At 48.2% G+C, this 26084-nt stretch overlaps 1 protein-coding gene across 1 annotated transcript in view; it reads left to right on the top strand.

Annotated features, from left to right (window-relative positions):
* Positions 1-26084, top strand: part of DYSF (dysferlin) — a 157673-nt gene that overhangs the window by 39954 nt on the left and 91635 nt on the right. The window contains 14 exon segments of the mRNA XM_033159603.1: positions 1051-1092; positions 1917-2032; positions 3418-3531; positions 5146-5323; positions 8244-8368; positions 10532-10638; positions 15288-15480; positions 16698-16853; positions 17972-18103; positions 18670-18836; positions 19508-19622; positions 19748-19853; positions 21122-21264; positions 24660-24833. Coding sequence (XP_033015494.1) covers positions 1051-1092; positions 1917-2032; positions 3418-3531; positions 5146-5323; positions 8244-8368; positions 10532-10638; positions 15288-15480; positions 16698-16853; positions 17972-18103; positions 18670-18836; positions 19508-19622; positions 19748-19853; positions 21122-21264; positions 24660-24833 — 1868 coding nt within the window.

The raw sequence follows: 26084 nt of genomic DNA on the forward strand, positions 1-26084 counted from the left end.
GAAATTAACAATCTCAACTTTGGGGTTTTCATCAGCTGTGCGCCATAATCATCACAATTATAACAAATAGAGGCTTCACATATCTCGCTTTGCATGTCATGAGTCTATCTCATATATTAAACCCCGGTAGCTAATGAAAGCAATTGCTTACATAAATGGACTTTTCCACGATATTCTAATTTTTCAAGTTTCACCTGTATATACAACACCTAGTAATCTTCACTATCATCAATTCAGTATTCAAATATCACAAAAGAGGCATGCAATTTTAACTATGTGCCTTCTACACGAACCCATGACTTCCCATGATCTCCATGTTTCCTTTATATTAAACATCTTGCTTTGATTTGTCATTGTTTTTGTTTTGTTGTTCAGTCGTTCAGTCGTGTCCGACTCTTCGTGACCCCATGGACCAGAGCACGCCAGGCACGCCAGGCACGCCTATCCTTCACTGCCTCTCGCAGTTTGGCCAAACTCATGCTAGTTGCTTTGAGGACACTGTCCAACCATCTCATCCTCTGTCATCCCCTTCTCCTTGTGCCCTCCATTTTTCCCAACATCAGGGTCTTTTCCAGGGAGTCTTCCCTTCTCATGAGGTGGCCAAAGTACTGGAGCCTCAACTTCAGGATCTGTCCTTCTAGTGAGCACTCAGGGCTGATTTCTTTGAGAATGGATAGGTTTGATCTTCTTGCAGTCCATGGGAGTCTCAAGAGTCTCCTCCAGCACCATAATTCAAAAGCATCAATTCTTCGGCGATCAGCCTTCTTTATGGTCCAGCTCTCACTTCCGTACATTACTACTGGGAAAACCATAGCTTTAACTATACGGACCTTTGTCGGCAAGGTGATGTCTTTGCTTTTTACGATGCTGTCTAGGTTTGTCATTGCTTTTCTCCCACCCATGGAGACGTAGGGTTTAGGAGCCCCCAGAACCCATGCCTGGCTTCTTTTTAACTCCTCTCCTCCTTCCCTGAAATCTGGGTGTGGATTCTGTCCCCGAGACCTGAAGACCCTAACATTCTGGTTTCTCTCTCGTTTTTTCGCACCACAGAGGAGTTTCCTGTCCCTGTGAAACCTTTCAAAGCTACCAACAGTATGTTCCTTTGCACGTGCAAACTTAGCATCCCTTTCACACTCGACACCAATACTCGTGTTTGGGGCATGCTCAAAATCTGGACTTCTTCTTTTTCAAAATTGTGTGCAATGCTCTGCTTTGCTGCTGTTAGTACTGTTAGCAGTACGTCTGGCTTTTTACTGTCCCGGCTTCAACTGTAACGGCTGCTTTGTTCTGATTTTTTAAATCATTTATCTATTTTGTAAAATTTATAACCCACTTGATTGTTAAAAAAGGCAATCAACCCAACAAAACCTGAAAAGTTTTAACTTACGGAATGAAATTATTTTTCTTAATTTTTCTTAGCGTGGACCTGCACATAGGAAAAAATGCTATAAATAAGTCATAAATTAGATGGTTGTAGCGAAAGAAAAAAAAACCTATGGAAAAATGTGTGTAAACTTTTTCCTCCTCTCTGGCGCCATCTGGTGTTGCATGTTTATAATGCATTCAAAATGCTGTTTTTGGACTGAGGTAGCCGAGTCCTTAGTGAAAATGCGACTGTGTTGTTGTTGTTGTTGTTGTTTTTCTGCAAACCACTTTACAATCAAATGGCATGCAAATTGACTGAAGCAAGTGAGCAAGCAAACAGATAAACAGATGAGTTTTACGGAAATTCTGTGTCCCTGGACCTGGTCCCCTTCACCCTAGCGGACCACCCCCCTGTGTGTTTCTTTCGGGTGGGTGCTGGCGCTCTGCTTGCCTTGGCCCCCTTGCAGCTCGCCGGTCAGACCAGAAAGGGCTAAATTTATCCAGCCAGCGCTGCCGCCGCCTCCCGTCTCACCCTCTCGGTCTCCCTGCAGTGGACGATGCGCTGGGTTTCCTGCCCACCTTTGGCCCCTGTTACGTCAACCTGTACGGCAGCGCCAGGGAGTTCACAGGATTTCCGGATCCCTACGAGGAGCTCAACCTGGGAAAGGTGAGGAAAGGCGAGAGAAGCGTCCGGGGTGCGACCGGACGCCATAAATGGAGATGAACGCTGCGGTGTTGTCTGCAACATTTCCTGGCGTGGAAAGAGGGACATCCTCCTCCCCCTCCGCATCACTGCCAGGAAAGGAAACCCGGAAAACGGCAGGATTTTAAGCGCAGGAATCTTTGAATCTGGGTATTGCATTCCGGGAAAGCCAGAAAGGAAAAGAAAACCCGAAACCACTAAATGCAATAAATAAAACTCACTAGCAGGGATAGTGGGACGTGGGTGGCGCTGTGGGTTAAACCACAGAGCCTAGGGCTTGCTGATCAGAAGGTCGGCGGTTCGAGTCCCCGCAATGATGGGGTGAGCTCCCGTTGTTTGGTTCCAGCTCCTGCCAACCTAGCAGTTCGAAAGCATGTCAAAGTGCAAGTAGATAAATCATAGAATCATAGAATCATAGAGTTGGAAGAGACCACAAGGGCCATCCAGTCCAATCCCCTGCCAAGCAGGAAACACCATCAAAGCATTCCTGACAGATGGCTGTCAAGGGACTGCTCCGGAGGGAAGGTAAACGGCATTTCTGTGCGCTGCTCTGGTTCGCCAGAAAGTGGCTTAGTCATGCTGGTCACATGACCCGGAAGCTGTACGCCGGCTCCCTCGGCCAGTAAAGCGAGATGAGCGCCACAACCCCAGAGTCGTCCGCGACTGGACCTAATGGTCAGGGGTCCCTTTACCTTTAGCAGGGATAACTGATGCAGAACAGAATAGCTAGCCTCAGGTTGCCATATTCCCAGAGGTGAAAATCTGGACACAAACAAACGTTTGAGAAAATTCCCCAAGTTTTTGAGCTCTTTTAAAGCTTACTTTTAGAAAGACACCAAAGTTGTTGAGAAATAACCCAAGTTGTTGAGCTTTTTAGGTTACGGTTGCCTAAGATCCAGGAAATGTCCAGGAAAATCTGGACAACCCACCATGGCTCTGCTCAGCCTCCACAGCTGGAGGCAGCAATGCTTCATGGCCAAGGTTGCAGGCCAAGGTTGCAGGTTCGATCTCCGCATGGGGCAGACGCATAGTCCTGTGTTGCAGGGGGTTGGACTGGATGACCCTCAGGGTCCCTTCCAGCTGGAAGCTTCCACGATTCGGACGGCCACTTTCTGGAAACCCCTATTTTCATGGGAGAAATGTTGGAGGGGATGGAGTTATCCGACCCCCGAGCCGCCTGAAGGCAGTCTTGTATAGGGAAGCTAATGTTTTATTGTGTTTTTGGAAGCTGGGTGGGTGGGGGTTATAAATGGGGGAAATGATCATGATGCAATGGGACGTCCCTCTTTCCGTGGGAGAAATGTTGGAGGGCTTGCCTTGAGCTCTTCTCCTCCACCCCCCCCCCCCAGGGAGAAGGGGTGGCTTATCGCGGCCGGTTGCTGGTGGAGCTGGAGACCAAGTTGGTGGACCACGTGGAGCAGAAGGTCGGGGACATCCCTCCTGATGACATCCTGCTGGTGGAGGTAAGCCCCCCCCCCCAGGACACCCCTTTCCCTTTCGGACACAAGGCCTGGTCCCCCCCAGAGACGTCGCAGAGGTGCCATTCCCTGCCGTCCACCTTGCAAACTCCTGCTGTGTGTGTCTTTTAAAATACAGTCATACGGCCGTTTCAGGTTGCGCGATTTCGGGTTGCGCACTGCACCGAACCTGGCAGTAACAGAACGGGTTACTTCCGGGTTTTGGCGCTTGTGCATGTGAAGAATCACAAAATTGCACTTTGCGCATGTGCAGAAGCGTCGAATTGCATCACGTGTGCGCGCAGACGCAGCAGTGCGGGTTGCGAACGCTGCAGGTTGCGATCGCGCCTCCCGCACGGATTGTGTTCGCAACCCGAGTGTCCACTGTGTATTCTTCCTGTCTGACTCACTTCTGTTCATCAGGAAAAAACCCCAGAAGTTCCTTCTGGGTCTCGAAGGATGAAGGTCCCTCTTGAGGCCGGTGGGCCGGGCGCTCGGAGCAGAATCCCAACACAAGGGAAAGACCAAAGTTTTTTTGCCCAAAGTTGATGAAAATCTCAGATAAAAAATTGAGGTTTTGGAGCTATTTTTAAGGGGACTCACCCCAAACCGGGGTTGCATTTTCCCAGACATTTCGGCAATTTGCACCCAGGCACTGCTTCTGACGGCCAATTGCCGTCTATGAAAAGTCTCATGGCACCTTAAAGACCAGCAGGTCGATCGCGGCATGAGATTTGGAGGACAAGAGAGTTGCCTTTGCAAAAAAGAGAAAAGTGACTGACTCCTAAGTTTGATTTAATGACAATTAATAGTAATCATATGATCCTTGGGGAGAACTTCCAGCTCTACATTTCTAAGAATAATAAAATGCAAAAGTGCTTTCGTCGCCGCAGCCACTCTCTTCCGGCTTTCAGGACGAGCTGGCCCTGGGGGAGGTGGGGGCAGGGCCGGCTCGTCCATTTAGGCGAACTAGGCAATTGCCTAGGGCGCCAAAATGGAGGGGGCGCTGGCCAGGCTTGGGCGGGACGGGCTAGCAGCAGCTTCTCCGCTGTAGCGGAGAGGTGCTGCTTGCCCCCTACACCAGCCCCCGGCTCCCGCTAAAGCAGGCTTTGGTGGGGGGTGGGCGGCAGGACGGGCAAGCAGCAGCTTCTCTGTACAGCGGAGAAACTGCTGCTTGCCTCTCCACCACCCCCACCTCCTGCTAAAGCAGGCTTTGGTGGGGGGGTCGGCGCCAGAAGGTGGTCTCGCCTAGGGCGCAAGAAACCCTAGCACCGGTCCTGGGTGGGGGCTTAAAGACCAGCTGGTTACAGCTCATCTCATGGATTAATAATAATAATAATAATAATTGCATTTCCCCCAAGGAAAGCACAAGGTGGCGTCCATATTTCTCCTCCTCCCCCCACGATATCCCCACAACAACAACCCTGCGAGGTAGGGTTAGGCTGAGAGGGAGTTAGTGGCCAGCCCCCCTGAGTGGGAATTTGAACCCCGCTCTTCCGGGTTCCATGCCTGGCACTCTAACCACTGCACCGCATTGCCACACACCAACTTCTGGGTCTTCTGAGAGGCTGGTGGGCTTGATCCATGGCGCCTGTCTCCTTCCTCTTCCCCACACGGCAGAAGTACCTTCGCCGGAGGAAATACAATCTCTTTGCCGCCTTCTACTCGGCCACCATGTTGCAGAACGTGGACGACGCCATCCAGTTCGAGGTCAGCATGGGCAATTATGGCAACAAGTTTGACAGCACCTGCCTCCCTCTGGCTTCCACCACCCAGTACAGCCGGGCCGTGTTTGACGGTAAGGAGGGCTCTGGGCGGGGGGCGCAGGGCAAGTTCCCTGCCTGTCCAATCTCCGCTTTATAGAATCGCACATTTGTGCGGTCGGAAGGGTCCCCTGAAGGCCATCCAGTCCAACCCGTGGCAATGCAAGCATCGCAGCTCTTTTTTAAAAAATAATAATTTTTATTTTTTTAATGCACAAATACTACAAAAAAATTTAATTCACGCATAATCGTCCATATTTTCCACCTTTCATAGCCATGACTTCCCTCAGACCTTCCACGTGGTTTTCAAGTTTCTATCTTTTTAATCTATACATCTTTAGTCTATCATTGCTTAAATTATCATATACATGATAGTCACTATAAAATTCATAATTACAATAATATTTCTTCACTTGACTACAAAGCTTCTTGAAGTCCTATCGACGTATTCAATTGAATATCATTATCTTTCAGATAATTCGTAAATTTAGTCTAGTCTTTGATGAATTTCTGGTCCCGCTGTTCTCAGATTCTTCCCGTCATTTTGTCCAGTTCTGCATATTTCATTAATTTCACTGTCCATTCTTCCTTTGTTGGTGTTTCTTCCTGTTTCCACCTTTGTGCTATCAAAATTCTTGCCGCAGTCACTGCATATTGGAAAAGTTTAACATCTTGCTTTTTAATGTCAGTGCCTATAATACCCAGTAGGAAAGCTTTTGGTTTTTTGACAAATGTATATTTCAGCATTTTCCTCATTTCATTATATATCATATCCCAGAAGTTTCTTACCTTCTTACACTCCCACCATATATGATGTTGTTGTTGTTCAGTCGTTCAGTTGTGTCCGACTCTTCATGACCCCATGGACCAGATCACGCCAGGCACGCCTATCCTTCACTGCCTCCTGCAGTTTGGCCAAACTCATACCAGTCGCTTCGAGAACTCTGTCCAACCATCTCGTCCTCTGTCGTCCCCTTCTCCTTGTGCCCTCCAACTTTCCCAACATCAGGGTCTTTTCTAGGGATTCTTCTCTTCTCATGAGGTGGCCAAAGTACTGGAGCCTCAGCTTCAGGATCTGTCCTTCCAGTGAGCACTCAGGGCTGATTTCCTTCAGAATGGAGAGGTTTGATCTTCTTGCAGTCCATGGGACTCTCAAGAGTCTCCTCCAGCACCAGAATTCAAAAGCATCAATTCTTCGGCGATCAGTCTTCTTTATGGTCCAGCTCTCACTTCCGTACATTACTACTGGGAAAACCATAGCTTTAACTATACGGACCTTTGTCGGCAAGGTGATGTCTCTGCTTTTTAAGATGCTGTCTAGGTTTGTCATTGCTTTCCTCCCAAGAAGCAGGCATCTTTTAATTTTGTGACTGCTGTCACCATCTGCAGTGATCATGGAGCCCAAGAAAGTGAAATCTCTCACTGCCTCCATTTCTTCCCCTTCTATTTGCCAGGAGGTGATGGGACCAGTGGCCATGATCTTAGTTTTTTTGATGTTGAGCTTCAGACCATATTTTGCGCTCTCCTCTTTCACCCTCATTAAAAGGTTCTTCAATTCCTCCTCATATGATAAAAGGTGCCAACTCAAGCATCGCAGCTCAATGGGCCTGGGGAGGCGGCCACCCAACCTTTCCACCAAGGAGGAAGAGTCCACCGAGGCACCTTCGAGGGTGGCAGCTCTGCTGTCAAACAGTGCCGGGGATTCTTTAGCTGTGATTAACCTCCGGAACTCCCTCCCACTGGAAGTGGACACCATCTTGGGTGGCTTTAAAAGAGAAGACAGCTATCGATGGCTCCTAGGCAGGATGGCTCTGCTCTGCCCTCCACGGTCGGAGGCCTCAGTGCTTCCGAATCCCAGTTTCTGGAAACTGCAGGAGGGCAGAGCATCGCTCTCGTGTTCGGATCCTGCTTGCCGGTTTCCCATTAGGATATCTGCTGGGCCCCTGGGAGAAGAGGAAACTGCACTAGCAGACCCTCCAAGGGTTTCAATTTTCAAGGGACAGTCCGGGATTTACAGAAGCCATCCCAGTTTCTGATCTGATATCAGAATGTCCTGCTTTTCCTTTGTTGTTGTTCAGTCGTTCAGTCGTGTCCGACTCTTCGTGACCCCATGGACCAGAGCACGCCAGGCACTCCTGTCTTCCACTGCCTCCCGCAGTTTGGCCAAACTCATGCTAGTCGCTTCAAGAACACTGTCCAACCATCTCATCCTCTGTCGCCCCCTTCTCCTTGCGCCCTCCATCTTTCCCAACATTAGGGTCTTTTCTAGGGAGACTTCTCTTCTCATGATGTGGCCAAAGTACTGGAGCCTCAACTTCAGGATCTGCCCTTCCAGTGAGCACTCAGGGCTGATTTCTTTAAGAATGGATAGGTTTGATCTTCTTGCAGTCCATGGGACTCTCAAGAGTCTCCTCCAGCACTACAATTCAAAAGCATCCATTCTTCGGCGATCAGCCTTTTCCTTAGGACGTCCCTATTTTAATCAGATAACTATTGGAGGCTATAGAGTTATCCAACCCCTGATCCAAGGAGATAAGTAACTATACAACCTTCAGAAGATATCTGAAGGCAACCCTGGATAGGGATTTTTTTGAAATGCTTAACGTTTTATTATGTTTTAATATATGTTGGAAGCTGCCCAGAGTCAGATGGGCGGGGTATCAATAGTAAGATTATTATCACAGAACAGGACACCCCTATTTTCATTGGAGAAATGTTGGAGGGTGTGGACTAGATGGGCCATTGGCCTGATCCGGCAGCCTGTTTTTATGTATTCCTGCATTTCTGCGGGTCAGACTAGATGACCCATGGGTGTCCCTCCGAGCTCTACACTGCTGCTATTTTCTATCAGAGCGCTGGACTCAGCAGATTCTCAGCCTGAAAGTCAGATATATTTGTGTCTCTGTCTCTTTGTCTCACTGGCTGGGGGCTTTTTGGTGTTTTCCATCCCTGCAGGCTGTCAGTATTACTACCTGCCGTGGGGCAACGTGAAGCCGGTGGTCGTCCTCTCCTCCTACTGGGAAGACATCAGCCACAGGACGGATGTGCAGAACCGCCTCTGTGGCGCCGCAGACCGGCTGGTGAGTGCCGTTGGCGGGGAGCGGGGGACGCCATAAACGTCTCCGATAAACACTCTCCCTCCCCCCGTTTTTTGGGGAAGTTCCTTTCTCCGCCTTCACGGGAGACCGGTTGACTAGGCAACACCCCCCCTGGACAGCCCAAAGTGTCCAAGCCCTGAGAAAGCACTCTGCACTGGCTCAGGGGAGGGCTGCAAGCTTGCCACAAGCACACAGAGGCTGGGAGGGGCCTCTGGTTTCCTCCCTTCTATGCATTTAATAAAATGTATCTACTACTGGACGGTAGGGGAAAAACAATCTCAAAGTGGTTTGCTAAAAAGGTATGGCAATACAATTATCACAACCATTAATATTGTATTGTATTGTATTGTATTGTATTGTATTGTATTGTATTGTATTGTATTGTATTGTATTTCATTTCATTTCATTTTAGACATCTGAAGGCAGCCCTGTATTGGGAGGTTTTTTTTTAATGCTTGATGTTTTTATTATCTTTTTAGATATGCTGTAAGTTGCCCAGAGTTGCTGGGGAAACCCAGCCAGATGGGCAGGGCATAAAATTATTAATTATTATTATTATTAATAATAATAATAATTGCAGAAGGTTAAAAGCACAACAGAACAGATTAAAACTACCGCATACTTTCTAAGCGTCTGGCTTGTCTTGTCCAGGGAAGAATACTTTTAGCAGGCGCCAAAAAGAGGGCAGTGAAGGCGCCTGCTTGGGATCAATTGGCAGGGAGTTCCAAAGGGTAGGTCCTGCCACAGTGAACGACCAAGTTTTTACGCAAGTGGGACTTGTGTTCTATGGCACGGGCACGTGTGTTAGTGCCAAGACCCCCATCCAAAGCGGGGGCTTGTGGGGCAAGGCAATGCCGTAGCGAAACCGTCCCAAGTTGTTACGGGCTTTTTATACTAATAGTGATACCTTGGACCTGGCCTGGCAGCAGATTGCAGACCCTCCAACATTTCTCCAATGAAAATAGGGACGTCCAATTCCATAACGATAACTTTACTGTTTATACCCAACACACATCTGACTGGGTTTCCCCAGCCACTCTGGGCAGCTTCCAACATACAGGTGAAACTCGAAAAATTAGAATATTGTGGGAAAATCCATTTGTGTAAGCAATTGTTTTCATTAGCTACTGGAGTTTAATATATGAGATAGACTCGTGACATGCAAAGCAAGATATGTCAAGCCTTTGCTTGTTATAATTGTGATGATTATGGCGTACAGCTGATGAAAACCCCAAAGTTGAAATTGTTAATTTGGGGTTCTCATCAGCTGTACACCATAACCATCACAATTATAACAAATAAAGGCTTGACATATCTTGCTTTGCATGTCATGAGTCTATCTCATATATTAGTTTCACCATTTAAGTTGAATTACTGAAAGAAATGAACCTTTCCATGATATTCTAATTTTTCGAGTTTCACCTGTATATAAAAACATAATAAAACATTAAACATTTGAAAAAACCCACTTCCCTCTACAGGTTTGCCTTCAGATGGCTCTGAGGTCGGAGAACTCCAAACCCTCCAACATTTGTCCCATGAAAATAGGGACGTCCCATTCCATAACGATAACTTTACTGTTTATACCCCACACACATCTGACTGGGTTGCCCCAGCTACTCTGGGCAGCTTCTAACATATAGAAAAACATAATAAAACATTGACTTCCCTATACAGGATTGTCTTCAGACAGCTCTGGGGTCGGAGGTCTCCATGCCCTCCAACATTTCTCCCATGAAAACAGGGACACCCTAAGGAAAAGTGGGACATTCCGGGATCAATTCAGAAACCGGGACAGCTTCTCTAAACCAGGGACTGTCCCTGGAAAACAGGGACCCTTGGAGGGTCTGAGCACAGGAGTGAGATGCTGCCAAGGGCTCCCTCCCGTCAGCAATTGGGCTGCAGCATCCTGCGCTCCCCGCAGCGCCAGGGAAGCCCCCCACAGAGCGCATTGCAGCAACCCAGCGCATGAGCTGCTGCGGCAAACCGTCCAGGAACGGCTATAGCTGGTGAAGCAGTCGCAGCTGCTCAAAGGCACTTCCAGCCCCCCCCTTGCGCACCCACAAGCTGGCAGTCGTGCCTAGTGGTCTGTGCGCATGTGTGACTCCAGCGGTGTGGGGTTTCCTTTCTTTCTCCCCAATGTAGGAAGAGAACTTGGCGCTGGTCCAGCTGGCCATCAAAGCCAAGTGCTCCGTGGGCGACCTGGACACCCTTGTCGCTCGGCTGATCGATGAGGTCATCGTGGACTGCAGGTAGGGCTCGGGGAGGGGGTCTGTGGGGCCGCGAGCCTCTTTCTGTGGGGTTATTACGAGCCGGGTTGTTTGGGTTGGAGGGGGTCCCTAGCGCAGGAAGAATGCCGTCCTTCTGGCTGGGAGCATCGGCCGAGCCAAGGCACGGAGTCGAAAAAGCGATACTTGAGGCAGGTCGTAAATTTCCACTCGGTGGGCTGCCTACTTGAATGGGCCTCATTGTGTTTCGGGGCAGACCCTCAATTGGGGGGGGGGGCGGCAGGGGGAGGCAGCTTCCTCCAGTTCACGGCCTCACGACTGGTTCCTAACTCATACCCTCCAACATTTCTCCCAGGAAAACGGGGACGTCTCACCCCATCATGATAATTTTAATCTTTATACCCCACACGCCTGACTGGGCTGCCCCAGCCACTCTGGCCAGCTTCCAAAAATATATATAAACGTAATAAAACATATTTTTTTTAAAAAAAACTTCCCTCTACAGGATTGCCTTCGGACGGCTCTGGGGTCAGATAACTCCATACCCTCCAGCAATTCTCCCATGAAAATAGGGACGTCCCATTCCACAATGATAACTTTACCCTTTATAACCCCACCCATATGATTGGGTTGCCCCAGCTGTTTCCAACATATAGAAAAACATAATAAAACATAATTTATTTATTTTTTAAAAAAACTTCCCTATACAGGGCTGCCTTCAGATGACTCGAGGGTCGGATAACTGCATACCTTCCAACATTTCTCCCATGAAAATAGGGACATCCTAAGGAAATGGGGAATCAAGTCAGAAACCAGGATGGTTTCTTTAAATCAGGAACGTCCCTGGAAAATAAGAGCCCTTGAAGGGTCTGCTAACTGGGCATCTAAGGCCCGTTCTCAGTAGGTTTGCAAGGAAAACCACAAGGACCTGCAAAGATTGCTGTTGTTTCCCCTTTGAAGAGGCAGTGTGCCTTACAAAATACCCCCCTCTCCCCCAAAGAGTCCTTGGTTCTTGGGTGCACATTTGTGCCCCGTAGGCTGCTGTGTGTTTAAGGAATATCACATATTCCAGCATGCAGAGAGAGACTGGGGCGGGGGGCGGGGCGGGTGTTGGTCTCTTGCAACGAAAGGCGTCTTGCATCGCCTGAAATTTTTTAACAAAGGTGAAGCAGGCTTTGGTCCATGCAAGCTTATCTTACGGAATCAAAGAATGGTCAAGTGGGAAGAGACCCCCAGGGGTCATCCAGTCCAACCCCCTGCAATGCAGGAATCTCAGCTAAAGCATCCATGACAGATGGCCATCCAGCCTCTGCTTAGAAACCTCCAAGGAAGGAGAGCCCAGCAGCTCTTAACTGCCAGAAAATTCTTCCCAATGTGGAGAAGGAATCTCCTTTCTCTTCCTTTGAATCCATTGGTTTGGGTCCTCCCCTCTGGAGAAGCAGAAAACCAGCTTGCTCCATCTTCGGTGTTTCAGATATTTGAAGAGGGCTGCAAATGAGCAGAAGGGATAATAATAATAATAATAATAATAATAATAATAATAACAATTTATTACTTATACCCCGCCCATCTGGCCAGGCCTCCTCAGCCACTCCCCACAAAAGGAGGTTGTGACTCAACGGAGGTGCTGGACTCCCGCTTCTCGGAGGTTTTGAAGCAGAGCTTGGATAGCCACCTGCCAGGGATCATTGCATTGCAGGGGGTTGGGCTAGATGGCCCTTGGGGGTCCCTTCCAAACTTAGAATTCTATGATTCTATGAATAAGCTCCCTAGACTGCTGGTGTTTGAAGGGGTGGAAACTTTGCCTCTGGCAAAGTCCAAACCGTATAGCTGGAAACACTCCAGGAACAAACTGCTCGATATTCGGGATGGGGGGGTGTGTCACTGCATCTTTCCATGTTTTTTTTCCTGGGTCCCCCAGAAAGACCCGTCTGAGCTTCTCTTGCTCTCTCTCTTTTCGCCCCCCTCGCTGCTTCTTCTCTCCCCTATAAGACAACGCGCTTGTTTGCAAAAAGCCCAAGACATCCCCGAGACGGCCGCCCGTGTGTCATACGTGACCTGGGCCAGTTCCCGGGACTTTGCTTTCCCGGAGGGAAGCCGTCTTCCAAGAAAAACTCAATTAAACAGGGGGGGAGATATCGCTGGCGAAGCTGCCAAGCTGGCCTCCCTCCCTCTCCCCCTGCCCTGTGGTCGGTTGCTTCCGCTTGGAATAAATCACTGAGCCACAGCAGCTGTCCTGGGAGAAGCGGAAATGATGTCGTGTTGGTGGCAACAGCAGGGAAGGCGGCGTTTGCTCAATGCAGGGCAGTTTTTGTCCAAATAGCAGGCAACTACTGGACAAAAGATGTCTCAGAGTCCAGAGTTGGCTCCCTTCCATCTTTTCACGGCAGGCGAGCTTCACTTTCAGCTCAAACCTCTGCTAAGTTCTCCTCTGCTTGCAGCTCAGAGTTAGGAGATCCTGGAAGAACTCAGAGGGTGGTTCCTTGACAAATTGTTGCAACAGGCAGACAGCACTTGGGGGGGGGGATTTATGAAATAAAATTGGCACGAGGCTTGAAGCCCAAAGACTTCTTTGCAACGGGGGAAGCTGGAAACAGAGACTCCACTCACTATTTGTTGCCTTCGATGCTATCATGTTGTTATATGTTAAAAGAATTTAATTTGAAAAAAGCACCTGTGGCCTTATCAATCTGAACGTGTCTGATCTTGGAAGCTAAGCAGAGTTAGGGTTGGTTAGCACTATGGGGCTGGAGGAGACCCTTGAGAGTCCCATGGACTGCAAGAAGATCAAACCTCTCCATTCTGAAGGAAATCAGCCCTGAGTGCTCACTGGAAGGGCAGATCCTGAAGCTGAGGCTCCAGTACTTTGGCCACCTCATGAGAAGAGAAGACTCCCTGGAAAAGACCCTGATGTTGGGAAAGATGGAGGGCACAAGGAGAAGGGGACGACAGAGGATGAGATGGTTGGACAGTGTTCTCGAAGCTACTAACATGAGTCTGGCCAAACTGTGGGAGGCAGAGGAAGACAGGAGTGCCTGGCGTGATCTGGTCCACGGGGTCACGAAGAGTCGGACACGACTGAATGACTGAACAACAACAGTACTTGGATGTGAGCCAATTGGGAATACTGGGCACCGTAGGTTCAGTTAATTATTATTTTTAAGACTATGGCCATCTCCACCCCCCATTGCTCAGCCCAGACACTGAGGTCCAGCTCCGAGGGCCTTCTGGCAGTTCCTTCCCTATGAGAAGTGAAGCTACGGGGAACCAGGCAGAGGGCCTTCTTGGTAGTGGCGCCTGCCCTGTGGAACGGCCTCCCACCAGATGTCAAGGAAATAAACAACCACCTGACTTTTAGAAGACATCTGAAGGCAGCCCTGTTTAGGGAAGTTTTCAATGACTGATGTTTTAATGTATTTTTTAATCTTTGTTGGAAGCCGTCCAGAGTGGGAAACCCAGCCAGATGGGTGGGGTACAAGTAAATTATTATTATTATTATTATTATTATTATTATTATTATTATTATTATTATTAATGCAGATTTACTTGGGAGCTGGGCTGGGGTTTCTGACAGGAATCTGAACAGGATGCTAGGTTAGATGGGTCCCTTTGGACTGATCCAGTTTCAATGCCCTTGTTATGCTCACCTTCTCGAACCCAAGAAGTCAATGGCAATAGAGCCATCCTTTGAAATTCACGCTTCTCTGGGGATTAAACCTGGGACCTTGTGCTTGCAGGGCAGAAGTTCTGCTACAGAGCTATGGCAGGGAGGAGCACCAACCTATTGCAAATATTAATATTGCACAGTTTGAAACAATTGGATGCATAAAAACAGACTCCTTTTGGAAATACAAATTGTCCAGACCCAGAAATATGATGTAAAGCTTTACAAACCAAAACTTCTCCCAAACAGGTACAAAACCAAATCAATGGTACAGCCGAATGATTCCATTCTTTGCAAAGCATGGGCTCAGCATCTTCTTTACGTATATAATATAATTCTAAACAGACCTAGATTGAAAGGTCTTTCTCCTTGCAGCCTCCACCTGCCTGCATTCCAGCCTGAGGCTGTTTCTCCTCAAGAGGCATCATTAGCACATCCTTCTTTGACTTTGCCAGGGAATAAGAGACCAGCTCCCTTCAAAATGGAGATTTGCAATTGAATACATTGATTGTGTGATCTAAGGTTAAACACTCATGTGGAAACTAGCAGAAAACACCAACAGTTAATTATTTTAATTTTTTAAATATATTTTTATTAGTTTTCAAATTTTTACAAATCCGTCCAAATTACTTTGAGTTATTGAGTTAATTATTAGCCTGCTAAACACCCAGTGAGCTTCCGTATACCTCAGGGGAATTTTCCAATGTCAAACCTTTCAACAATACACATGCTGGCATTCTCTTTATAGATCTATCATTTTTATTAAATCTCCAAAAATATTCCCAAACATTTATCATCATATACAGATATTTCCCCCAACACAATTTTCTTCTTCACTTCCTGCCCCTCCTTTTTTACTTCTTTTTTGCTAGCTGTTTCAGCACATGTAGGAACTCTACATTTTGGTGTGCAATTAAACGGTTATCCTTAACATGTCCTCTCTGGGGTCGGGAGGTCCTTCTCGGCAAACCCCTTGGGGTGATTCCCTCCTGCTCTTTGCCCTCCACAGCCAGCCGCTGGTGGACGTCACCCAGAAGCCAACCAGCACCCACCTGGACAAGTTCCTGTATCGCTTCCGCAGCACCAATCTCAACCAGATTGTCGAGGCAGCTCTGAGGTTGAAGAACGAAGACTCTGACCTGCAGGTGGTGCTGGACCAGGCGGAAGACTGGCTCTCCAGGCTGAAATCCATGGCGGAGGAGGTGAGGGCCTTTCCCCGCATTCGTTCATTTCGTAGGGTTTATACATCACTTGCTTCTATAAAAAGAACCCTCAGAGCGGTTTTCAAAAACAGATGAACAAGAGGAATGGCCAACGATGATCTAAGGCTTTCGAAAAGTTAAAACCAGTTTTCTAAACATCTGGGCAGGGCCGGATTTAGGTTTGATGAGGCCCTAAGGAGCTACTGAAGGCAATGGGGCCCTTTCTATGTCCAGCTGTCCTTTGTCAACAACAAATTGTCGCTGCTTTTTGTGTTGAATATATGCTATATGGCAATTTATGGACCTAATAGGGATCTCAAGCCATTTGCACACGTTGCCACGCAACCAGTCCATGCAGAATGTAGGCACCCTATATATAGAAAGGAGCAAACCAGTGATATTTTAGGGAGCAGGTGTTAGGTTACAGCCAAGTAGCCAGCAGCTGCAGCTGTCTGAGTGGGACGGCAGCCAAGAGCGGGGAGAGAAGGTTGTTATGGAAACAGCTTCTGATAAGGCTGATAAGGAAGAAGTCCGAATCTCTCTGAAAGCTGTGGGTCAGAGCCTTTACCTGCTCCCCTTAGCTTGGAGGAACGCAGGAGGGGTGGGGTGCAAGAGAAAGGGAAGTTGTCATTGCAGAGGAGGCGGAAGAGGATGGTGTTCTCGCGGGGTTTCAAAGGGAAGAGGAACCACCCTGAAGTTTCAGATGAGTCATCAACAGAGTAGCCAGAGGTCGTGAGAGCAGGGAGCTCCAGACTAGAGGCTTGGTTGTTTTCTTTGTTTCTTTAAATAAACTCAACTTCACTGAGTGAACGTGTACACGTCTTGCTGCTGCTACAGCAGGTTAGCAGGCGGGGCCCACGACTTACATCATAGGAGCGGACACAACACAAAACACTGTTGCTGAACGCAGGTTTTATTTGTTTTTTTTATATTATATTTTGGAAATGTACATCCAGTTTGTTTTCCTCTTTGCCGCCTGCCCTTTCTCATGAGTAGGGTTGCAATACATTCAGATTTTCCTGAATACTGGAAATACTGCAGTTGACAGCAGTGTCTGGGTGAAAATCGGGGAAATGCCTGCGAAAATCCGGGCGTATGGCAGCCCATGTCAACAGAGCCATTTTTTTGCCATTTCCCCATAAAAATAGCTAAAAAATGACTTTTTTGTGATCTTGCCCACAAAGCTCAACAGTTTTGCCCAAAAACCTCTTTTCCAGCCTCAGAACAGCCTGCCAGACGTGGTAATCTGGATGCTGCAGGGCGACCGTCGTGTGGCTTATGCCCGGGTGCCGGCCCATGAGGTCCTCTTTTCCCGGAGCGGGGCCAGTTGCTGCGGCAAAAACTGCGGGAAGCTCCAGACCATTTTCTTGAAGGTAGGATCCGTCGGCGCCAAAATGTCATTAAGGAAAAAGAAAAGAAAACCAATTCCTTTTGTGAGATGTTTACGGTGCCGGATTGCAGAAACAACGACCTCGAGGCGGTTTTGCAAAGAGAGAAAACTGTAAAATGTTTGGGATAAACACACAGCGATACTTTAAGATGTACCAAATGTTTAAATACTGAAACAGGTTCAAATTCTGCTAAGCAATAAATAGGTTTAATTTGGAAATGCAGTAAGAATATTACAAACATAAGGAACTGCGGAAAGAGGGGGAGGGGAGTTGAAATGTGATATATGTAATCACTTGATTTTAAAGAGTGTTTTGCTTTTTGCTTGTTGTAAAATGAAAATTATATATATATAATTCTTGCCAACTTCCTTAGTATCTTGGGTGTTGTTGTTCAGTTGTTGAGTCGTGTCCGACTCTTCGTGACCCCATGGACCAGAGCACGCCAGGCACTCCTGTCTTCCACTGCCTCCCGCAGTTTGGCCAAACTCATGCTAGTCGCTTCGAGAACACTGTCCAACCATCTCATCTTCTGTCATCCCCTTCTCCTTGCGCCCTCCATCTTTCCCAACATCAGGGTCTTTTCTAGGGAGTCTTCTCTTCTCATGAGGTGGCCAAAGTACTGGAGCCTCAACTTCAGGATCTGTCCTTCCAGTGAGCACTCAGGGCTGATTTCCTTCAGAATGGATAGCTTTGATCTTCTTGCAGTCCATGGGACTCTCAAGAGTCTCCTCCAGCACCAGAATTCAAAAGCATAAATTCTTCGGCGATCAGTCTTCTTTATGATACTATATACAATATACTATACAATATAGTATCTTGGGTAGGCTTGTCTAAAGAGGAATGTTTTTAGCTGGTGCTCTAAAGAGTACCTATGTTGATATCAACCAGCAGGGAGTTCCCACGTTTAGGCACCGCCAAACGAAATTATTGAGTTCTTACAAAGGCAGAGCGGGTGTTCCTTGACACCCCATAATTGGGATGGGATGAGACTTGGGGTGGGCGGGGGAAGTGGGGCTTTGGGCAAGATATGTGATCCAGCTGTCGCCCTGAAAGGCAGAGGGGTGCTGGGTTTTGAAGGCTTCTTCCTGGTTTTGTCTCAGTGTCCCCAGGGAGAAGTTATGGGGCCCAGGATCCCGGCCCAGATCCGGGTGCAACTGTGGCTGGGGATGGCCGTGGACGAGAAGGAATTCAACCAGTCGGCCGAGGGGAGGCTCTCGGTCTTCGCTGAAACGGTGAGCCAAATCCTGTTTGGGTTGAGCTAGGCTTGGACTTCTTGGAGTCATAGAATGGGAGAGGAGGGAAGGAAGACGTGCCATCGCAGAGTGTGCGAGGGAGGGGAGGAAATGGAATGGCGCAGGGGAGAAATTGGCGCAGCCCGAATGAACAGAAACCCTGCGCCGATCCACGGACAGTCCGTGGGCCAGATCCTGAAGGCAATTGGGCCTGATCCAGCCCACGGACCTTAGTTTGCCGATCTCTGATCTAGCAAGACAGGAATCGTTTGGTCTGACCGCAGATTAAATCTCCCACCAGGGAGAGGAGTGGAAGGTGGGACACCCCTCTCCTGCCATGCACAGCATCCAAGGACAACTCAATGACACAAAGGAACATTTTCTATCAGCTTAGACATTCCCCTCTTGCAATAACTCCAGTGGGGTTCTCTCTCTCTCTCTGTCTCTCTCTCTCTCTCTCTCTGTGTGTGTGTCTGTCTGTCCTCTTTGGGGATTGCCTCACCCTTTTCTTTGCTTCTTCTCCATTAAAACACTTTCCCCTTCCTCCTTTCTCTTTCGCATCTCAGTATGAAAACCAGACCAAGCTGGCATTGGTCGGCAACTGGGGTACCACCGGCTTGACCTACCCCAAATACTCGGACGTCACCGGGAAGATTAAGCTGCCAAAGGACAGCTTCAGACCTTCCACTGGCTGGGCCTGGGCTGGAGACTGGTTTGTCAGCCCCGAGAAGACGTGAGTACAAAGAATCAGGGGGTTGCCGAGTTGGAAGGGATCCCGAGGCTCATCTAGTCCAACCCCCTGCAATGCAGGGATCTCAGCTAAAGCACCCATGACAGGTGGCCACCCAACCTCTGCTTAAAAACCTCCAAGGAAGGAGAGTCCGCCACCTCTTGTGGGAGTCTGTTCCACTGCCAAAGAGCTCTTCAAGTTCTTCTTGATGTTGAGTCGGAATCTCCTTTCTTGTTGTTGGAAGCCGTGGGTTTGAGTCCTACGCCCCAGAGCAAGAGAAAACAAGCTTGTTCCCTCTTCCATGCAACGGCCCTTGAAATACGATAGTTTGAGAATTATCAGCTGCTAGGCCTTCTGCTGCTCTTGCTCAGCACCAGTGGACTTTCCCAACGGTACCCCGCTAGCAATACACATGCCTGCTTTAGCGGGAGGTGGGCGGTGGTGTAGGGGGCAAGCAGCACCTCTCCGCTACAGCGGGGAAGCTGCTGCTAGCCCGGCCCGCCCCCCGCCCAAGCCTGGCCAGCGCCCCCTCCATTTTGGCGCCCTAGGCAATTGCCTAGTTTGCCTTAATGGACGCGCCGGCCCTGCACATACGGAGCTATTTTGGGTGTCAATGCACAACGAAACAATGGCACTTACCACTCCCCGTCGTCTCTCCATCCCACCCAACACAGGCTGCTGTACGATGTGGATGCCGGGCACATGAGCTTCGTGGAGGAAGTCTTCGAGAATCAAGTGCGCCTTCCGGGTGGTCAGTGGATCCACATGGCGGAGGCCTACACCGACGTGGTGAGGAACCCCCCTCTTGGGATGCTACCATAGAAACCGGCTCCGTTGGTTTAGGGGAGCTTTCCACAACCGTCACCCTTAGGAAAAAAGAGTGGGTTTCACGAGCTCCCCCTCTTCTTTTCCAGAATGGGGAGAAAGTCCTGTCTAAGGATGAGATCGACTGTCCGGTGGGATGGAAATGGGAAGACGTGGAATGGGACACGGATCTCAACAGAGCGGTCGATGAGAGAGGTATTTTGGAGGGGGGGCTCCCCTTTACTCTGTCCTCCATGGCCATCGTCCCTTGGTGGGAATCTGCAGCCCAACTCCTCTTGGAGATTCAATCTTCCTGGGGTTTGGTTGCCGTCATGTCAGCAGACTCATCTGGTGGGCTTTGGCCGGTGCAGATGTTCCAAGCGCACTTCCACACTCTTGAAATCTGACCCATCGGGGCCCATTTCCAAGATACTGCCCCCGTGTTTTTGCCCCACGGAGATTGCTGAGTGCAAAACGGTCCCCCTTGCCCGCTTCACAGGTCAGCCGTTGCTTCTGGCCACTTCCATGCCCCGTTTTCTGTCTTTTTAAATAATAATAATAATAATAATGTTTTAATGTTTTATTTAAGCATACAGTGGTACCTCGGGTTACATACGCTTCAGGTTACAACTCCGCTAACCCAGAAATAACGCTTCAGGTTAAGAACTTTGCTTCAGGATAAGAACAAAAATTGTGCTTTGGCGGCACAGCATCAGCGGGAGGTCCCATTAACTAAAGTGGTGCTTCAGGTTCAGAACAGTTTCAGGTTAAGAACGGACCTCCGGAACGAATTAAGTATGTAACCAGGGGTACCACTGTATTAACAAACAAACAAACAAACAAACAAACAAACAAACAAACAGGTACACACACTTAACCCCAAAACCAAAGAGAGTAAAGGGAAAGGGTAAGAAAGAAAATAAGGATGAAATACCACACCCCTTTTACTCCCCTCCACCAGCACTCATCATCTTTGAGTCACTTAAGTTCTTATTTACATTGCATATCATTTATCGCTGTAATTCCTTCTTTTCTAGTATTGTTATGGTATAACATCAAGTCACCTTACAAAGCTTATTCTAAACATACCAGCATGTTATCTTTAGAGCAGTGTCTGTTCATATATTCTTCGAACCATAACCGTCGTGCCCTTAATTTCTGGTGTGCTTGATATCTTATTACCGCTGTGAATTTTGCCAGTCCTATGAACTCTGTTAATTTAATTAACCAATCCTCTTTTGTAGGTATGTGATTTCCTTTCCTGTTCTTTGCAAGGAGTATTCTGGCTGCTGCGATTGCATGTAGGAATAGTTTCCCCCTATCTTGTGGCACCTCCTTTCCAGCTACGCTCAGCAAGAATTGTCTTGGGTTTCCCCCCCTATAGATATTCTGAGCATCTTTTTTAATTCTTCAGGGATGCAGCTCCAATATATATATATACATATATTTACTTTTTTGCACCCCTTATCCGTCTTGTCTCCAAGGGTGGGAATACGGCTTGACCATCCCGCCAGACCACAGGCCAAAGTCCTGGGTGCCAGCAGAGAAAATGTACCACACGAACCGGCGCAGGCGATGGGTGAGGCTTCGCAGGAGGGACCTGGCGCAGAGGGAAGCTGTGAAGAAGGTATACCTGGGGGGGGGCAGGGGGCTGTGGGCGCAAGAAAAGGGAGAGCATGCCAAGCTGGTGCTTTTTCTTGCTTCTCCTGCCTTGCCTCCAGATCTGCCAAATAATAATAATAATAATAATAATAATTTATACCCCACCCATATATTATTATTATTATTATTATTATTATTATTATTATTATTATTATTATTATGAAGACATCTGAAGGCAGCCCTGTTTAGGGAAGCTTTTAATGTTTGACGGACTATTGTATTTCAATATTCTGTTGGAAGCTGCCCAGAGTGGCTGGGGAAACCCAGCTAGATGGGCGGGGTATAAATAATAAATTATTATTATTATTATTATTATTATTATTATTATTATTATTATTATTATTACACCTCCATTGTGTCCAAAGTTCACCATTAAACTGCAAGTGACATTCCAATCCCACTAACAATTTTAACTATTTACAATGGTTTTTAAGATAGATTATAAATTTTCCCCATTCCTGATTAAAAAATTGGTCTTCCTGATTTCTGATTCTTCTGGTCATTTTTGCCATTTTGGCATAATCCATCAACTTGATCTGCCACTCTTCTCTGGTAGGGACTTTATGTTCTTTCCATCTCAGTCGTGGTTGCGCACATAAATAGACTTTTCTGCTCCCTTGGGATTTCGGCACCTAAAATTCCTAAAAGGAAGGCTTTGTTGTTGTTTTTTTAAAAGAAAAAGTTATTTTAAACATTTTTTTCAGTTCATTAAATACCAGGCAGGGGACATTCCCAGCCATTCTTGGAGATGCCACTGGGATTCGAACCCGTGACCTTCTGCATGCAGAACAGATGTTTAAAGCCACTGAGCCGGGGTCCTTTCCCTGCAGCATCTTTTCTCAACCTTGGGTCCCCAACAGTTTTTGGATTACAATTAGGGCTGCCATAGATCCGAGTTTTCCTGGATGCGTCCAGGAATAGGGCAGCGAAATGGCGTCCGGGTGGATTTTAACTGAATCTGCAAAAAGTCCAGGAAAACCTGGACGTATGGCAAGCAGGGCGATTTTTTTTGGTCTTGGTTTTCACTTTTGGGAATATGGCAACCCTGTTTACAACCCCCAGCCTCCCTAGCTAGCAGGACCAGCAGTCAGGGATGATGGGAGCTGTAGTCCAACGGGATTTGGGCCCCCAGATTCGACAAGAACTCTCTCGCACCGCCTGACTCCTAGGAGGTGAGGATCGGAGTTTGTTGGACTTCGCCCCAGGCTCCGTTTCTCTCGGCAGTGCTTTGGGTCTTCTCTAGGGGTCTCCCTTGCACAGCAAATCCACCAGCGCAGAAGGGAAACCCCCAGAAGTTTTATTTGTTGCTCTTAAAGCTTTAAATCGAGAGAGATGCATGAAGATGGTGGGCAGAGGGGCTAGGAAGATGCAGCGAGGGGGACCCAGGTGGAGACTCAGCGCTGTGGGATGCAATTTCCTGGTCTGGATTACCTGGGTTTTTTTTAAATCTGAAAGGCCCTCATTCCATGAAAAGACTCACAAAGGGCTCACCCACAGTCACTTTTCCTCTGCCATTTCCATGCACAGCCGGCACCTGAAAGCTGTGTCCGTACGCTCTCTTGTTTTTAAACTCGGGTGCTTTCCCCGCAAAAACCTGCTCTTTAAAGCTGAATCGGAGCAAATGGCTGCGGAATACCCCGTTTGTTGCTCTTCAGATTGACAGAGCGGGTTTTTGCAGGGAAACCTCCAGAGCAAAAAAAGGAAAAAAAAGAGGGGGCCCCACTCAAGTACGCAGCTTTGAAACACAGAACTGCGCCTGGAAAAAGCAGGACAAAAAGTCTCAGGCTGGGGTGCCAACTGGAATAAAACAGGGTGGGGGAGCTCCGCCCCACATAATTGATCACAAGACGCAAAACACACAGTATGTGAATGGCAAAAAACTTTTTTTGGGGAGCCCAGTCCCCTCAAATGTTTTATTGGGGGGGGGAGCGAAGGGACCCGGGACCCTAGGAATTGGCTGCTGTGGGCTCAGGCAAGCTGCAGAGCTCCACTCTCCCCCCCCCCCCCACCAATGGCGGGGTTTGTCTCTCCCATGTCAGCTGGCTGAAGAATGGGCTGACCTCTGAGGACATGCAGAGTGCCTTTTGTCAAGCACTGATCAGCCAAATGCATCCCCATTTATCTAAGGTTAGGGGGCACCCCAGTGTCTCCCATTATAAACTAGAGCCTAGCCAGACATTATGATAGCAGCCGTGCGAAGAGCCTAAAAATAACGCCCCGTTAACACAATGCGAGGCCTTAGGCAAGTGGCACAGAAGTATTCGAAGAAGCTCCCTTGCACCCTATCACACCGTTGGTCCATCAAGCTCAGTACTGCTTACACTGGCCGGCAGCAGCAGCTCTCTGGGATTTCTCAGCAGGGATTCCTTTCCCCAGCCGAGCACTCCGAAACCCGCAGAAAATCAGTGTTGGGCCTGGGAGAGGGCAAGGGTTCGAATCCCCGCTCAGCCACGAAGCTCACTAGGCAAGATATTGAGATCTTGAAGATCTTCCCAGCCTACCTCACAGGGTTGTTGTGTGAGGCCGAAATGGGGAGGAGGAAGAGGAGGAAGACCATCGGCACCACCTTGAGCTCCTCGGAGGAAAAGGCGGCATGTAGATTTAATAAAGATCAGCGACAGAAACGCTCTGCAAAGGAAGCAATATGTCATCCCTCGGGTGCAAAAAGGGGGTCTTTCCAATGCACACTTCTGAACGCCCCCTTTCCCCAATCTCCTTTTTTCTAAGTTTTTTTTTTTATACTTTTCAAGTTTATACATTTCATTAGTTTTACAATCAATTTAACATTTCAGAGTTTGACTTCCTTCCCCCTCTTTCTGCGGTTCCTTAAATTTATTTTTTAAATATCTTCTGTATATCCAAATTCATTTAATTTGCTCATTCAATGATCTACTTTAAATAGATACTCTTACGAAACTGCAGGTTATTACAATAACCCTGCTATCGTTTTTATCTGTTTGCAATTTATCTGTAAATATGCGACAAACCATTTCCATTCTTTTATAAAAAGTTTGTTAACTTGATTTCATATTCTTCCGGTCGGTTTCGCCATTTCTGCATATTCCATAGGTTTCTGCATCCATTTTTCCTTTGCTGGGACTTCTGCTTCTTTCCACTTTGGGGCAAGTAGCATTCTTGCTGCTGTAGTAGCATACATAAATAAATTTCTATACAATTTCGGTAGCTCTATCTATCCCTATAATCCCCAAAAGAAAACTTCTGGTTTGTTTTTCTTTTTAAACAAAAGTTATTTTGAGCATCCTTTTCCATTCATTGCATATCGTTTCCCAGTAAGCTTTAACCTTACTACAAGACCACCACATTTGATAAAAAGAACCCCATTTTCCCTCTTTCCCGCAGTATAAACAGGAGGAGCTGGAAGGAGAAGGCTGGGAATATGCCTCGCTCTTTGGCTGGAAGTTCCACAGGAAGTACCGCAAGACCGACGCCTTCCGCCGGCAGCGCTGGAGACGTCGGATGGAGCCCCTCGAGCAAACGGGCGCTGCGGCCGTCTTTGCCCTGGAAGGGGCCCTGGTAGGCTCCCCATATTCTTCCTTTCGGGTTGGGGGGCTCAGCGTTGCCTATTCAGCTGTGAGCCGGCAGAATGGGGTCCGTGAGGAGCGCAGCTTGCAACCCCACTCCCCGTCTCCATAGCCAAAGACCCTTGGCCCATACATATGCTTGCAGGCTGGGAAGACCTGTATACCTGAAGGAGCGTCTCCACCCCCATCGTCCAGCCTGGACACTGAAGTCCAGCGCCGAGGGCCTTCTGGCGGTTCCTTCGCTGCAAGAAGTGAGGTTACAGGGAACCAGGCAGAGGGCCTTCTCGGTGGTGGCGCCCGCCCTGTGGAACGCCCTCCCAGCAGATCTCAAGGAAATAAGCAACTATTTTACTTTTAAAAGGCAACTGAAGGCGGCCCTGTTCAGGGAAGCTTTTAATGTTTGATGCTGTATATTTTTAAATATTCGGTTGAAGGCCGCGCAGAGTGGCTGGCCTTCAGATAGGGGTTGGGGACTGGCACAACGTGGGCTTGGAGACGTGGATCTGGGCTTGAAACGCAACAGGCAGGAGCTCCTGCAAAGAGCCGGAGAAGACAGCTGGGTTTCCTAGCACTGCATTTCCACATTCTTTTTGCGCTTCGACATGACCTGAAAGCCACCCGGAAATCTAGCAGAATATTGTTGTACACAACCCCAGTTTCACACCAAGTTCGGGGAGCAGGAGGAGCGTGGCAGCTTTAAAGGATTTCTTTAATTGAAAGTGAAACGGCCTAATGTCCTAATGCTGTTATTCAGATCTACGGCGCGTCCCAAATTGGAACAGTGTGTGCCGTGTTCTGGTCACCTCGCCTCCGAAAGGATCTTGTTGGAAAAGCCTCACAAACAGGAAGCCAAAATAAGAGGGACGTCCCATTCCGTCACAATAATTTTACTCTTTATACCCCACCCGTCCGACCTGGTTGCCCTAGTCACACTGGGCAGCTGCCAACATATAGAAAAACATAATAAAACATTCGCTTCCCTCTACAGGATTGCCTCCAGACAGCTCTGGGGACGGATAACTCCATACCCTTCAACGTTTATCCAATGAAAATAGGGACATCCTAAGCAGGGCCGGCGCGTCCATTAAGGCGAACTAGGCAATTGCCTAGGGCGCCAAAATGGAGGGGGCGCTGGCCAGGCTTCGGCGTGGCGTGGCGGGGCGGGCTAGCAGCAGCTTCTCCGCTGTAGCCCCCTACACCACCCCCGGCTCCCACTAAAGCAGGCTTTGGCGGGGGGTGGGTG

This window comes from Lacerta agilis, chromosome 9, assembly GCF_009819535.1.
Source record: "Lacerta agilis isolate rLacAgi1 chromosome 9, rLacAgi1.pri, whole genome shotgun sequence".
Taxonomy (NCBI): domain Eukaryota; kingdom Metazoa; phylum Chordata; class Lepidosauria; order Squamata; family Lacertidae; genus Lacerta; species Lacerta agilis.